Source organism: Neolamprologus multifasciatus, chromosome 6, assembly GCF_963576455.1.
Source record: "Neolamprologus multifasciatus chromosome 6, fNeoMul1.2, whole genome shotgun sequence".
NCBI classification, from domain to species: Eukaryota; Metazoa; Chordata; class Actinopteri; order Cichliformes; family Cichlidae; genus Neolamprologus; species Neolamprologus multifasciatus.
In genome coordinates this window covers 512360-527500 of record NC_140444.1, presented here as the reverse complement: position 1 = coordinate 527500, position 15141 = coordinate 512360, and the positions used below count along the sequence as shown (strand labels likewise).

Genomic DNA, 15141 nt, shown 5'->3' with positions numbered 1-15141 from the left:
GCCAACACAAACAGCAGCAGGTGTGAACTAGAGCTGCCACAAACGATTATTTTGATAGTCGACTAGTCACCGATTATTTTTGCGATTAGTCGACTAATCAGATCATCATCCATTGGACGTAAAACGTACAGCTTATTGCACCAGCAGCATCTGCTCTTATATAACTATCATTAGCTTACAGCTTTAAGTGTTTAAGGTGCTAACTAAAAATAAAGACAAGATGATAGTTTATTAAACTTTTAATGAAATTTGCAGATTGTTTCGGTGAAGTTTAATAAACTCCTTGCTATCTAAAATATAACAGGACACCGGAGTGAATTCTCGAGCATCTCACACTTCTGATAATCAGCTGTCTGCTTGAGGTTTATTCAGCTGTGTAAAAACTATAACTTTAATCTCAGCCAAACCGATTTACTCAGGAACAAATAAAATACTGGAAAAAGCCAAACAATAACATTTTTAAGTTATCTAAGTGACTTATATATCATGTTTAACCTGAGTAGCGAAAGACAGCGGTGGGTTTGAAAACGATTAGCCGGTGTTGTGCCAAAAAGTGATTGTCTGCCAAAAAGTGATTTCCGGTATTTGCCAAAAACTGATTGGTCGTATTTAAACTGCTATAAGTAACTTGTTGGGCTATAATATGTGAAACATATGTTAAATGCATCCCTCATGGATGACATAAAGTCATATTGAGCCACAAACAACATTCGTGTAACAAGGTAGAAGCCGCAATCAGTTTTTGGCAGTGACTTTTATATAACCTTTATTTATGCAGTTAAAAAAATCTCATTAACATTAAAAATGTATTTTGTCAGCGTAAGCTGGCCAAGAGGACAGCAGAAAAGGCAGCAAATATGACAATAGTTCTGTAAAAATATTTTAAACGAGGATAAAGGACCGGATTGGTTATAATGTAAGTACAATAACACAGAGCTGTAAAGATACTTGAAAAAACAGATAATTTTTTAATTCTATATATAACCCCTTTGTAAACCCTGTTCACCGAAGTCTATTTACCCATACACATAAAAAAAATACACGGAAACATTGGAAATCACTTTTTGGCACAACACCGGGAGTCCGGTGTTCTCACGGCTCTAGTTAGCCTAGCCCCCGGCTAGCTATCGAGCTAGTGGCTAACAGACGTCTCCGAAAACATCGGAGCGCTTTTGAAAATATGTGGTGTCTTGATAAACTGAGCAGATATTTGAGGTTTACACAGTTACATTCTCGCCTGAAAATATGTTAAACGTTTATTTTGTGACCCAGAAAGAATAATAAGAGTAATATTAAAACTAACTAGCTGCCGCCATTGTTGGAAACTGAGCTGGGCCGCGCTATGAATTCTGGGACACAGCTTCTTCTTCTTCGGGGTTTAACGGCAGCTGGCATCCTTGTACATGCAGTGCTGCCATCTTCTGTTTCAGTCCGTTATTACACTCTTAAATCCTACTACTTATTCCTGCGTCTTTCAGGATCTTACAAAGCTTCAAACGACGCGTCGACTATTAAATCAGTCGTCGACGATTTTGATAGTCGACGTAATCGTGACTAGTCGACTAATTGTGGCAGCCCTAGTGTGAACAGCCTGACAACCTGACGCTGAGATCACAGCACAAGTCTGATCAGCACCTTCAGCTAAACTTACTCCAGCTTCAAAGTCGGTGGAAACTCAGCAACTAAAGTTTCAGCAGATCATTACGGGCAAGCAGTTTGAAGACAATCACAAGCAATTCCTTTTGCCAACTGTGTGCCGTCTGCATGTTGGTCTTCACTACATCCATGAACCTCCTCTGAGGTCTTCCTCTTCTCATCCTGCCCGGCAGCTCTGTCTTCATCATCCTTTGTCCAACATCCACCCTCCCTCCTCTCTCAGCCTCAGCTCCATCTGATTGGCTCACGTCCGTCCTGCTCGGCCTCCTGTCTGTCACACCAGCGCCTCTCTCTGTCCACGTGGAGATGAAAGCTAGTCTGTTTTTTTTCTTCTAAATTAGCTTCTAAAGCTTTAGATGGTTTCCAATACAAGTTTTTTATTTTGCCTCTGTCAGTGCACCCCAGGGCGGCTGTGGCTACATGTAGCTGCCATCACCAGTGTGAGAATGTGTGGATGACTGGATGTGTAAAGCACTATACAAACACAGGCCATGTACCATACTTAATCTGTTGCTCCCCAAAAGGCCCCTCCCTTCTTATTGCCATTGTCCAGAAGCCATCAGAGGGGCAGCAGCCAAAGTGTGTTTGCTAAGAAAACAAACTGAAAACAGAATCAGTTCTTGGCTGAAAGCCTCTCAAATGCATCCAAGGATGCATCGGAGAGCAACGTGGGGCTGCCCAAGGAAATTTGGCATGCAGACTGGAGCAGACGGGGATCGAACCACCAACCTGCTCGACCACCTGAGCTACAGACACCCCAAAAATATCAGTAAATATCAGTAATTATCACACTCTGGGGCTGATTATCGAGGTTTTTATGCTGGAATGAAATAAATTTGTGACTCTGCTGAATAAAAAAATCATGAAGGACAAAAAAGCGTCTGAAGCTGAGCATCCAGAGCCGTGTGATTCACTTCACCTTCATTTATCTCCTTCTTTTACACTCTGGCCATGTTTGACCCGGAGATCCATCACTTCAAATAGTCGTGATTCCTGACGTATCGTGGAGGCGGGGCCTGTTTAACCTCCTCAGCTCCCCTTCAGCAGTGAGGTGGACGTGTTTAATAGAGCCGAGTCCTGAGGGAGCTGAGTGAGAGGCTGACCTCCTGAGACCTCATTACTGCGAGGTCATGCTGGGACTCGTCCTGTAGGCTGCGGCTTCCTGTCAACGCCGGCCAGCAGGAGCTAATCCTGCTAATCCTGCTAACAGTGCCACCTGAGCTCTGATCCGCCCTCCCGAGGACAGAGGAGGTGAAAAATAGATCTTTGTGTGAAGGATAGCTTCTGTTTTTAATGTGTGGGTGGATGACTCGTTTGTTTCGTGTGTTTTACCCTCACGTTCCACTTATTTGGTGCGTTAAGCTTTAAACCTACGACTGTTGTACATGAAACTGACAGTGACGCTCTCAGTATCGACAGAGGGCACGCGCCAGCACAGGCCCCAGGCTGTAATAGGTTACTTGTCCTTCTAAGTTCACATGCCGACCTGATGGTGGCGCTGTTATCTTTGATCAGATGCTTAAACCCGGGCACAGCGATGAGGGTCACTGACAGAGCAGCGTGATGATGAGGAGAGTTCATCATTTAAAAGCTGCATGAAGACAAACACATCGATCGCTCTCATCTCGAGATCCTTTATTGGTCACATGCATAGTTACACGAGTTCATCACGCAACAGCTCTGTGGGAAAACCTCTGAATTAACCCACAAATGTCCCACTTGGCTCCACATCATCAGTTTCCAGGACGAAGCTCCAGTTCATGAGTCTGGAGATCTGGAGAAAATGCTGATGGAGGCTCCACAAGTCTCCAGACTGACCTCAGAGCAGCGGAGCAGCGAGGCCAGGCTGCAGCGACTCAGTGCTGACTGATCTGGGATCAGTCGGAGTGTTGATCGCTCTGATGTTTAATATCCGCCGACATAATGAAGAAGATTTCCTTTAGAATCATCATTTCAGGTATTATTTGCACCTGTTTGCAGGTGATGCATGACTCGCTTTACTCTTCGCTGCTTCCTGAGTCAACAGGACATTTAAGAGGATTAACATCGACTGCTTGGCTTCGTTAACCCCTGCACGAACATGTTGCTAATCTGCCCGGAAACAGACAGGCGGCGATCAGAGAGAACGAACGCTAATCAGCTGTCATCAGGATTTTTTGTCCACTTCTAATTGGCTGCTGAAAGCTGATGTAATCGCTGAGGTCATGACCTTGCAGGTGTCTCTGGTCTTAACACGGCTGATAAGCCAGAACCAGGTGAAACCGCTGAGCACTGCGGGACAGTGAGGAGGAGCAGCTTCAGTTTGAACCAGTTTACATCAAATCAACTCGACACGAGATTGATCGGATTTATGAGCATCCTTTACGCTCATGTAAAGGATGCTCCGGTGTCTCCTCTGCCAAAGGAAGTAATAAAGGAAGCACTGAAGCTGATCTGACTTCAAGTTGACGTCAGGAAGTCTGAAACATCCTGTCATCCTGTGGATGCTGAATGACGAGCAGCCCTGCTCTCCCGTCTGTTGCACCTGATCAGTTTAAAAGGAGAGTTTCACGTTACTGTGCAAACACGGTGTTTTACAACCATCACGACAAAACAACTGGACGGGCTTCACCTGCACAGGTATCCAGCACAATGCCAGGGTGTGTGCGATCATAAAACACACACAGACCTCTGAGAAACTCACACACGGCTCAGGTTTAACTGCAGACAGAGCAGCTTTCAGCAGGATCCCTGTGAGCGTCCACAGACGCTGCACACCTCTGACTGGACTGAAGCTAAAAATGAACACAAACTAAAACAACAGGAACCAAGTCTGAAGATCATCATTCATCAGTAATCACAGGCACAGAGGCTCGAGTCCCCAGACTCACCTGAACGCACCTGCTGCATCGTTACTGATCACACATGAAAACATTTACACACACACAACAAACAGGTGCTGTGTAGAAGCCCGTCGTCCTCTCCTCTCTGCCGGGCATCGATCCTCTTACCTGGGCACGCAGCTCGGGGAGGACCGGTCGATCTCCCAGGTAGCGAACAGGTTCATGGGCACCGGGCCGCGGCCGTCTGGCTCCCCGGCAGCCTCGGTCCCCGCTGACGTGTCGGTGGACCACCGGAGTCCTCCTCGGTCCACAGCCGCCGCCATCGTTTCCTCTCCCGGTCGGCAGTCTCTGCGAAGCCGTGAGCTGATCCTCCAGCCCGGCTACCGGTAAGGGCGGGGCTGAGAGCCGGGGGGGGGCTGATCCAAGAGCAGCACATCCTCTGAGGAGACACCTCCGTCTCTTCTTCTGGGTTTCCAGCAGAGCGAGCCCTCCACTCCTCAGCTCCACCTTCAGCATTCATGCTCAGAGAATCCAGCCATGAAATAAAAACTTCAGTTAATCCAAAATGCTGCAGCAAGAGTCCTGACAGGGACTAGAAAGAGAGCAGATTTCTCCTGTTTTGGCTTCCTGTTAAATCCAGAATTCAAAATCCTGCTCCTCACATACAAGGTCTTAAATAATCAGGCCCCATCTTATCTTAATGACCTTGTAGTACCATATCACCCTATTAGAGCACTTCGCTCCCGCTCTGCAGGCCTACAGGCTGCCGGGGATTCCCATGATGCATTGAGTTTTTCCTTTCCAGTCACCTTTCTCACTCACTATGTATTAACAGACCTCTCTGCATTGAATCATATCTGTTATTAACCTCTGTCTCTCTTCCACAGCATGTCTTTATCCTGTCTTCCTTCTCTCACCCCAACCAATCACAGCAGATGGCCCCGCCCCTCCCTGAGCCTGGTTCTGCTGGAGGTTTCTTCCTGTTAAAAGGGAGTTTTTCCTTCCCACTGTCGCCAAAGTGCTGCTCATAGGGGGTCATATGATTGTTGGGTTTTTCTCTGTATGTATTATTGTGGGGTCGACCTTACAGTATAAAGCGCCTTGAGGCGACTGTTGTGATTTGGCGCTGTGTAAATAAAGGTGAGTTGAATTGAAATGTTAGCTAACTAGTGACACTAAAACAAAACATCAGTGTACGGCGATCAGGTGCTGCAACAATGATCTTATGTTAAACTGAGGATACGCTGTGGCTGTTCGGTGTTTGGCTTGAAACGGGAAAATCCAGCTGTTAGTCGTCATGTTTGGGTTTGTGAAGCACTTTATAAACGAGGATGTGGAGGAGAGTATGAGTCAGGTGACAGGTGGTTACCAGACCAACAGAAGCTGATCTTTCCTCCTCTGGCCGAGAGCAGTCAGCTGATACGATCAGCACTAAAGCACATGCAGACAGTTTACTTCATGCTCATCACACCACAAACAACCAAGTTTCTTCCTGAACCCTGACCTGCAGGGAAAGTAGGTCAAAAAGAAGATCACGTCGTCTCACTGACTGCTTTCCTTCGTATTAGAAGTGAGGACTGATGGTGAAGGACACAGCAAAGCTGAGGACCTGCTGATGGACGTCAGCGACGACTTCAGTCCTGTTATGTGAACCTCTGATGCTGAAAACTGTTTGGATGTGTTTAGGAAATATAACATTTTATAGTTACATCTGTGTGAGTGTTTGACGGCAGGGTTTATGGGGTAAATTAGAGTTTAAAAATGAACTCAGCGATCTCAGTGTAGCCTCTGTGTGATTGTTCCAGCAGCACATTTAAACAGAGCAGAGAAACAGCACAAACGTGCTCGTACGTGTCTGTAGCTTTACGAAGCTGAACAGCAAGAAAGAAAAACAAGCAGTTTCCTGCCGTGTTTTTCTGCCTGAAATATCATCACCATCACACTTTAATTTGCTTTTTCTTCTTTTTTAATTTGTCCTTTACCTGACGATGAATTTATTTTAATGTGTGAGGTCTGGCTCCATCTTGTGGCCACATTGGCGCACTGCAGGAATGCTTCTGTTTACATGTTTGTACACTGGCTTTGAAATAAGAGGGAAAAAACTTAAAATCAGACCTGAAGGCAGATAAAACGAAGGGTCTGCAAACAGGAAACTTTTAGACTGACCACAAAGCTGCTTTGCTTTCAAAGCATTCTGGCTTCAAATTGTATTTTAGTCATTTTATTAGTTTTCTTTTCCAAATATGAGTCATCAACAAAAGCAGCACAGTCACCTCAGCCCTGAGTTACATGATGATGGACGGAGCCTTGTCAGCCGTTTGCTGGTCGTGTCGCTGAGTCTGCTGCTCATAATTTATGAACATCCTGAGAAACAACTGTGTCCAGAAACTGAGATTACACCTGTTCAGGTAACGACGCCACCTCCCTCGCTCCTTTACTCAACACATCCGTATCTTTATAAGTGTCATGTGTGGAAGCACACCAGGTAAAAGCTCCAGCATCGTCTCCTCAGCAGTGAAGAATCATCATTTTCATCCACATCTTCTCTTTATGCCGAGGAGCTGCTGTGCGGCTTCAACGCTGACACGAGGAAGGGTTCGCTTGGATTTGTGTTTCTGTTTATGGACCTAACAGGCTGAGCGAGTCTCTAAGGTTACATCAGAGCCCTCTGAGCCCAAATCTGCTCTACTTCATGTCTGCTCACAGCCACGAGAGCAGCATCAATCTGCCAACAAGCGTTAGAAGAAGCTTTTCTAAGTGACTGGTTCTCAGAGACGTGTGACAGGTTTAAATTCAGGACTCTAAAAATGAATTTTACATCCCCACCCAACACGTTCTCACCCCCAAAGCGTCACATTTCACACTAGGTGACAAATCGTCAACATATTACGTTTTCGGCTACCCACCACGTTCCTGAATGACGACCTCGGAAAAATGAGGAAATATGAGAACCGTATGGACTCAATCTACACATGTTCGCTCTTTTTCTTCAAATCACTTAGAAACACGCTATTTAACGTCATTAAAGTCCTGGTTAAGATCAGGAAAAAGGTTATGGTTAGGGCTAGGGATAAGGTTAGGTTTAGGGCTGGAACGTCTATTACCGCGGGAGCGTCATTGCACTGGATTTCAGCCATAACCCGCCGCGTACCATAACAACGCCAAAGGTCTCCTTTCGCGTTCCTCAGGAACGCCGCGGGACGTGACAAAACGTCGGCATGTTACGCCTCGGGAGTGAGAACGGTCTCCAACACCATAAATCTGTGTGAACAAGAAGATTTCTACTCAGTTTTAAGTGAAATTCTCTTATATCAGAGCGAGACAATCAACAACAGAAACGACCTTTCCTTAGAAACGTTTGAGTTCATGAACAAGAACCTGAAGAAACCTGTTGATCGGTTTTACAGCGACGCAGTGGGAACTTGTTGGATTCTGGGACTGCCGCTGAGTTTCTCCACGGCACCGCAGATGCTCGTTTATCCCAAACCAGTCGTGTCCCGGCGCTTCAGTTGGGTTTCTCCTTCTTTCATCTCATCGCCATTCAAGCTCACCTCTTGTTGACTGGCATCAGCACCGCCCTCCTCGCCTTCTTCATCCTCTTCCTCCTCTTCTGGGATGCTGGTGAAGTCCTCAATCACGACTCTGGGCAGCCCCGCGTGCTGCCCACCGTACACCTGAACCTCCTCCTCAGAGTTCTTCTGGATCTCGGCGCCTGGATCCGCCGGAGGAGCCGCCGGCTGGTGCTTCCTGTACTGCAGCAGGCTGCAGCTCTTCATCACGATGGCGATCACATTCTTTCCCATCATGATCCCCGACACTCGGATGTCCCCGTAGACCAGCAGGTTTCCTGAGCGGATCAGGAGGGTGATGATGTTGATGGTGGCGAGGCTGAGGATGGGATAGAGCATCATTCTGTGGGGGACGATGTTCACGCCCTGCATGCTGATCTCGCTCAGGGAGACGCACGGCAGCACCAGCAGGAGGATGTAGCAGTAGAAGAACATCAAACCCTCCACCCACAGAGGGAGTCCTTCGCTCTGAAGCTCCCACAGGTTCGCTTGAACATCCACGACATCCAGCAGGTCCAGCACCACCCAGAACAGGCGGCTCCGTATCTCCTCTCTCTTTTTGTATGGTCGCAAGTACTCCAGGTGATCGATCGCAGCCAGCGTTACGAACACAACGGGCATGCAGATGGACAGCAGCAGCGTAAGACCTCTCCGGGACACGCCTACATCCACCACCTCCACACCTGCGTCCTGGGACTTGTAGTTCTGGTAAACAAAGTAGACCTTGATCTCCAAGACAAAGATGTAGAAGAACCAGAGCATCATGGCATAGCCCCGCCTCGCGGTGTGCACCTCTGACCCGGCCCAGACGGCCACGTATCGAAGGACGATGAGGAAACACGCGTCGCTCGCCAACACGGTGACGCACACAGCGAGCCTCCGGGAACCCGGATTCTGCTCCACCAGGTAGGCGTCTATGAGCGCCAGGCTGGTCACGATGAGGACCGCCGTCAGGCACACGTGCGGCTTGTTTGGCTGCGGGGTAACCATCTCTAGTTGAAGCCAGCAGAGAGTCAACGGTCCGAACACTCACGCCAGTATTTCTGCGAGAGAGTCGGCTACGATCGAGTCATGACGGCGTCTTTAAGGAAGGTGCAGGTGAGGTTCTGCTCGGGCGTAACTTTCAATCGGAAACAGCCTCGGTCCAAACTCTGCAGTCCAGTTACAGAAAGAGGACGCTTGGATCAGCGTTCATCCCTTATCTTCCACATCTTCATGCCACAGCTTACGTTGGCTGAGATATTTGAGATATTTCACACTTTAAACTTGGATGAAGGTTGTGTTCATGTTTTCCTTTGGTCCAGTTTCAGCTGCCGTCCAAACCGCGGTGAAACCAACTGAAGGTTAGCATCAGAGCTGCTGTCTCTGAGACGACGGTGTGCAAATCTTTGGATTGTTGTGGCAGCAGAATCAGCACATCCAGGCTTCCTGTTAACGCTTGGTTAAATTTAAAGGTGTGATCTCCACACAAGCTGCAACTTTAGAGACGTCAGAGTTTCTCTTAGTGTTTCTGAGGAGATAAAAGCTGCTCGTCTCCCTGCGGCTCCTCGTAAAGTTTGTGCTGTAAAGTTTTGCAGAAAAAGCTTTTTGTTTTTTGACACGTTTTAAAGAAAGCGATCAGGACGAGCGAGCCTTATTATTGCCTCCACGGCTGAAATCCATCGCCACGGCGCCGATCGTCGAGCCGGACCATCGTCGCTCCCTTCTGAGCGTGCAGAGAGTCTTCCTCACGTTTTCTATCTGCAGGCTCTGCTTTCAGCACGAGTTTCCCAACATCTGTGAGGGAGGGAACGAGCCTGTTTTTTTCTTCATCCTCAGCAGCTTGTCCTGTTTCTGCACACACCAAAATGTTTACCCCACCGAGTGCGCTCTCAGAGAGGAACGCTGTTTTCCATAAACATCTCTTCACACATTCACACAAACTTCTTGTCACATTTGTTCATTCTTCATCAACATGTTTTACAGCGAACACAGTGAAACGCTGCGTCCAGCTCTCTAATCTAGCTGCAACTGTGCCGTAGTTCTCCCAGTCACAGCGAACTGTGAATCTGAGCGCCGAGGGCGCGGGAACCCGCGTGACCACACACACGAAACCTCCACATCAGCTCATAGAGGAGTAGTTCAAACTGGAAAATCTCACCTTTCCAGGCTGCTGCAGCTCCTCCCTGTGTGCAGACTCTCTGCACGCCTGCACTCATCAATGAACGGGTGGTAAAAACCAATCAAACGAATCACGTGCTCGTATTTTCAGCATCTGTGCTGTTAGAAAAACCCGAGCGGTGGCTGAAATGGCTGAAACGATGCCAAAGCGCGACATTTTGCGTGCAGTGGTATCCTGGTGCAGGTGTGTGGTTCTCTTCTGAAAATACTGGGCGTAAAGCAGCGTCTGAGTGAGTGTGACTCAGCAGGGGCTGAGTTTTAAGGCAGAGCTCGGTGTGTCCCTGTGGAGAGTCACTGGAAAAGGAGGTGAGCCTCTGAAAGGAGTTTCCTTTGGGCCCAACGCAGGAGGCAGGAAGCTCACAGAGCTCACGGAGCTCACGGACAGCTTCCAGGAGGGTTTGAGTCCAAACATTAGAGCTGGCTTTGTGAGATCACTTCTTTTCTGTTTTTAAGCTCTGCTGAAATAAAGTTAATTTTGTGTGTAGTTGGTCAAACAGAGGAAGCATCGTCTCAATGGCGTCTGACGGCGTCCCCATGCTCCCAGTGTGAAAACGCACCGATGGGCCACAGGAAAGCTGAATAAATTGTTCCTGTGATTCTGCTGGTTACAGGAGTCTGACGGACACATGCTCTCTGTGTTTGTGATCACAGGCTGCGCTTCGTGAGCTTCAGGTGTTTGTTGATCACCAGTTCAGTCTTTTTTTGGAAGCTCTGATCTTAATGACCTAACTTTTATCTGGGCTAAGCTTTTTCTGGGAAGACCACATTAAAAAGTCATGAGGAAACGCTCTGGAGCTGCATGAGGATGAATTACATTAGCCCAGTTACCGCCTCATACGGCTGACTCCCGCTCGGCGCCGCGTTCGAGGACGGATCTGACGTTCTTTCAAGCTCGCTGCTGCTGCGACAGGGCCAGCGGTGACACGAGGGGACGCCTGGCTCCACATCAGAGGTGCAGATTTCTCATTTAGTGGGTCACGAGTGAAACCAGCTGGTGGCTTTGCAGCACATTAGGATAAAAATCCTAACGAGGCATCGAGCTGAAAGAAACTAAAGCATGAAGTTAAAGTGGAGCACGAGCTCGCACAGGTGGCTGACCCGTCACAGGTGCGGCGAGAGGCTGCATCTCTGCTGCATGCAGCGTCACAAACATGTAAACGGATCAAAACAAAGGAAACGCACAATCGTCTGCTGAGGTGAGCGTTAGCGCCTCATCTCACGTCATGAAGGAAAGCGGCCGGCGGCCTCGGCTCTGCCTGCAGCTCCATTTTTCCCTGATGCAGGAACTCTGCACTCCTACGCTCACTTCAAAGGCAGCTGGAGGGAACGCAGGAGCATTAGCATAGATTAGCATATACCTACAGACGAACCCCAGCTGTAAACTCTCCATCCTGGGATGAGAAGCTCTCAGGAAACAGATTTTCCTTCTTCCTGGAGCCAAGTGCATTTTCATTAAGCGGCGCTGCCAGCATTTCTTTCAGGGGACAGAAATGTTTGTGTTAGCGCGTCTGACGAAGCGTCTGCGTTTCCCGTTTGGGGTGAGGTTAGGGGCGGCCGGGAAAGGAGGAACAGCGCCGATGGGAAGTTTTGTGGATGAACACTGAGCATCAACAGGAGCAGCATGAAGGGAGACATAAAGCACGAAGCAGCTGTCCTCCATACGACCTCTGACCTCTCTCATGTTTTCGACCTGAAACCTGAAAGCTCACAGATATGAGCTGTGCCATGTGTCCATGTAGCTGTGCTCAGCATCGAGCCGCTCTGGTGCCATTTCCAGTGATAACTTTCCAGAGCTGTGATGTTGTACTTGTGCAGCCCTAATAAAGACATTTTTACTGTCGCACTGTTTCCTGCTTAAAAGAGGGAAATATAAAATAGCAGCTTCCAACCTGTGGCAGGAGTTCAGAGTCCAACAGCTCATTCATGACAGTCAGACATGGACAAACAGTTGTTGGTATAACACTGTTCACTGCATTAGTGAAACATGTCATAACTTCTCCCACAGCAGCAGAAGGTTAACATCACGAGCATCAGAATCTGTCCCCTCTGAGTTGACCCATAGGAAACACCGCCGGCTAACTCTCAGGGTCATTGTGGGGTCAGCATCACACGACCCAGACACCAGTGAGAACGAAGCAGGACATCTCAGCACGAGGATGTAGCTCGGGTGGTGGAGCCACCTACTAACCAAATATCCTTGGGCGAGATCCTAACCCCACGTCTGATGGATCTACTGCAGTGTCGGTGCATGAATAAAAGTGTGTGAGTGAGGTAGAGTGCTCCGACGCTGAGCATGAAAAGCTGAAACCACCACAGCCAAGGTGTGAAAATGGGTGTGGCTCATTGTGAGAACTGGCCCCACCCTATCATGTAACTTCCTGAGGTCAGATGGCCCAGGGTGTGCGTGGGTGTTAAGGCGTCTGGGAAGAACTGGATTATAGATGGCAGAGAGTTGGTGTCATAAGCCCCGCCCTCTGTTCAAAGATGGACGTTTTCAGTGGGAGAAACGTTTCGTCATCATCCAGGTGACTCCTTCAGTCTCAGCTAGGGATGGGTACCGGTATCCGGTGCCATAAACGGTAGTAACCAGACAGAAAAGCAGCGCACATTTCGGTGCTTTTTTTCCTGAGCTGTGATACACTTTAGATTCTAGCCAATCATTTTACGTTTCCGAGGATAGTAGGCGGGTCCAGGTACGTACGTTCTTTTAGAGCAGAGCTACAGATTAAAAATGTCCAAGGCGAAGCGGTCAAAGTCTGGCTGTACTTCACAGCAAAAGATGCAAACTCAGCAGCTGCAACAAGTGCTTTAAGCTGATACTGTGATACTGTCAAAGGAGGTAACACCTCAAATCTGATGAAACACCTGGCGACGCATAGTGTTTTTTATAAAGCCGAGAAATGCGCCGTATTTGATAGCTTGCTGCGAGACCTCACAGCGAGCACATCTACTGCGGGTGTGGTGCCTGTTATCGACCCGGAGTTAGCAACATCCCCCAAAAACCCGAAGAGGAGAGTCCTGGCCCCTAGCCCTGCCAGTGTAGCAGAAATGATGAGGATGATGATGCAGCAGCAGCCGTTCTTCTCTGCGTGAGTAGCTTAATGTTGTTCGTGTGTAATTTACGTTGAGTAGGCTAACCACGTTATTACATTAATGCATGTAAGGTGAACTAGCAAACACCATCGACAGCACGCACAGCGAGGTCTCATGTGTTAATCACCAGTGAGAATCACTGCTGTGCTGCATCTGCCCATTAACACATTAATGTGAACTACAGTAACAGTAACAAAACACTGTGGACAGATGCATCACACACATGTGGTGGCTCTGTGGGCACTAGCATCAACGTTGGGTCAGAGTTTGAGGTTTTAATTGATCCCCAGGTTCAGTCGTAGGCACCGTCCCCTCGTTAGCGACATCTTTGAGGTCGACTGTAACGTGTCTGCGAGTCACATCATAGGACGGGTCACTGATAAAGCACACAATCAGATTCACAGGGAGCCTCTTCGTTCTCTGAACATGTGATAAAAACTGTGTTATATTGAGGAACTTGTTGATTCCATTAAGTTGTGGACTTAAAGCTGTCGGAGGGCAAATAAAGCTGTCGTCCCTGTTGGACAACATCTCCCAGCATGCAGGAGACTCTGACAGCTCTGAGCAGCTCCTTCAGTGGCTGCAGCACCCACGATGTGGGTCGGAGAGATTTCACAGGTCTCCCCACGGCTGTCAGACTCCACAACAAAGACTCCAACTGATCAAACACATCCACACATGTGTAATAACACTAAGTGCAAAACTCTTTCTGGCATCGTTGTATTTTTACTCATATTGTATAGAGCATTTGTATTCTATTCTATTCTATTGTGTACAGTTGTGGACAGTATCACAGTGTCTCATTGATATCTTATTCCAGTGTTTTTCTCTCATTTTTGTAGCTTTGCACTGCTGTAACAAAACAAATTTCCCACATGTGGGACTAATAAAGGTGATCTAATCTTAAGCAGCATGTTCATCCTAACAACACTGCTGATGATGGTTCTGTTACAGAAGCAGCCACTACATTAGGAACACTGGCTGATGGATTTAAAGAGAAGGTTTGATAAAGCTGTCTCACATCAAACGGCTTCTTCAACAACAGTTTCTCAAAGATGAACGACCAACGCTCCTTCATGTTTCCATGTGTAAGAGGTTTATTGAACAGACTGACCCGGGCCTGGCAGTTGTGATTATTGGGTGAGGAATGAGGGAAACAAAGGAGGGTGTGGGGTGACGTGGAGGACAGGTTTAAACTCCAGGTCACCACAGCTGGAACAGATGTTATTGTTCCCGCCTTGAAAGGTGTAAAAGGAGGGACTGTTGTGAGTCTCATTTGGTTTAATAGAAGCTTCAGTTTCTTACTGATTGAATAATTACTTAGAAACCTGCAGACATATAATGTGCAGCTGCAGTCACCTCTCAGCGCAGGGCAGCGTCTCCTCGCCGGTTTTTACCAGTTGATGCACATCCTCATATAATATAACCGGGGCGGTTCCTCTCTTTTGGAAAGTCTGCAGCTGCTTTACAGCCTTAACAAAAGAGATCCATGATAATATTGCATCATTCAATCGTCTAATAAATAACAGCACTGCTATTCCCTCCTCCCACAATAATCTACAGATCAAAGATTATTGTGGAAGAGCAGAGGCATGGGCTCTATCAGCCGGTGTGAACACAGTCTACGCTCGAGCAGCTACTAATGAGGTTGGTTGACCCAAAACCTCGAGGCACAGCATTGGGGAAGCACTGATGCACTCTGCTCAACTAACAGCAGCAGATGCAGCTGAATGATGCATCATCCTGCACGCTGCAGCCATAAAGCAGAGCTGGTGCGATTGTCTGCGTAAGAAGGAAAGGACACATCAATGCTTCCTTTAGCAGAGAAGACTTTGTAGCAT

At 47.8% G+C, this 15141-nt stretch overlaps 1 protein-coding gene and 1 pseudogene across 2 annotated transcripts in view; both read right to left on the bottom strand.

The window, feature by feature from the left end:
• The window catches only part of LOC146516041 (phosphofurin acidic cluster sorting protein 1-like), a 22106-nt gene extending 17300 nt beyond the window's left edge, over positions 1-4806 (bottom strand). For both annotated transcript variants that reach the window (XM_085163937.1, XM_085163936.1), the window contains exon 1: positions 4647-4806. In XM_085163937.1, the coding sequence (XP_085020063.1) occupies positions 4647-4801 (155 nt within the window). In that variant the 5' untranslated portion in view covers positions 4802-4806. The remainder of the gene's footprint in view (positions 1-4646) is intronic.
• On the bottom strand, positions 4705-12559 carry LOC146516040 (transmembrane protein 121 pseudogene; annotated as a pseudogene).
• Positions 12560-15141: the final 2582 nt, after the last annotated feature.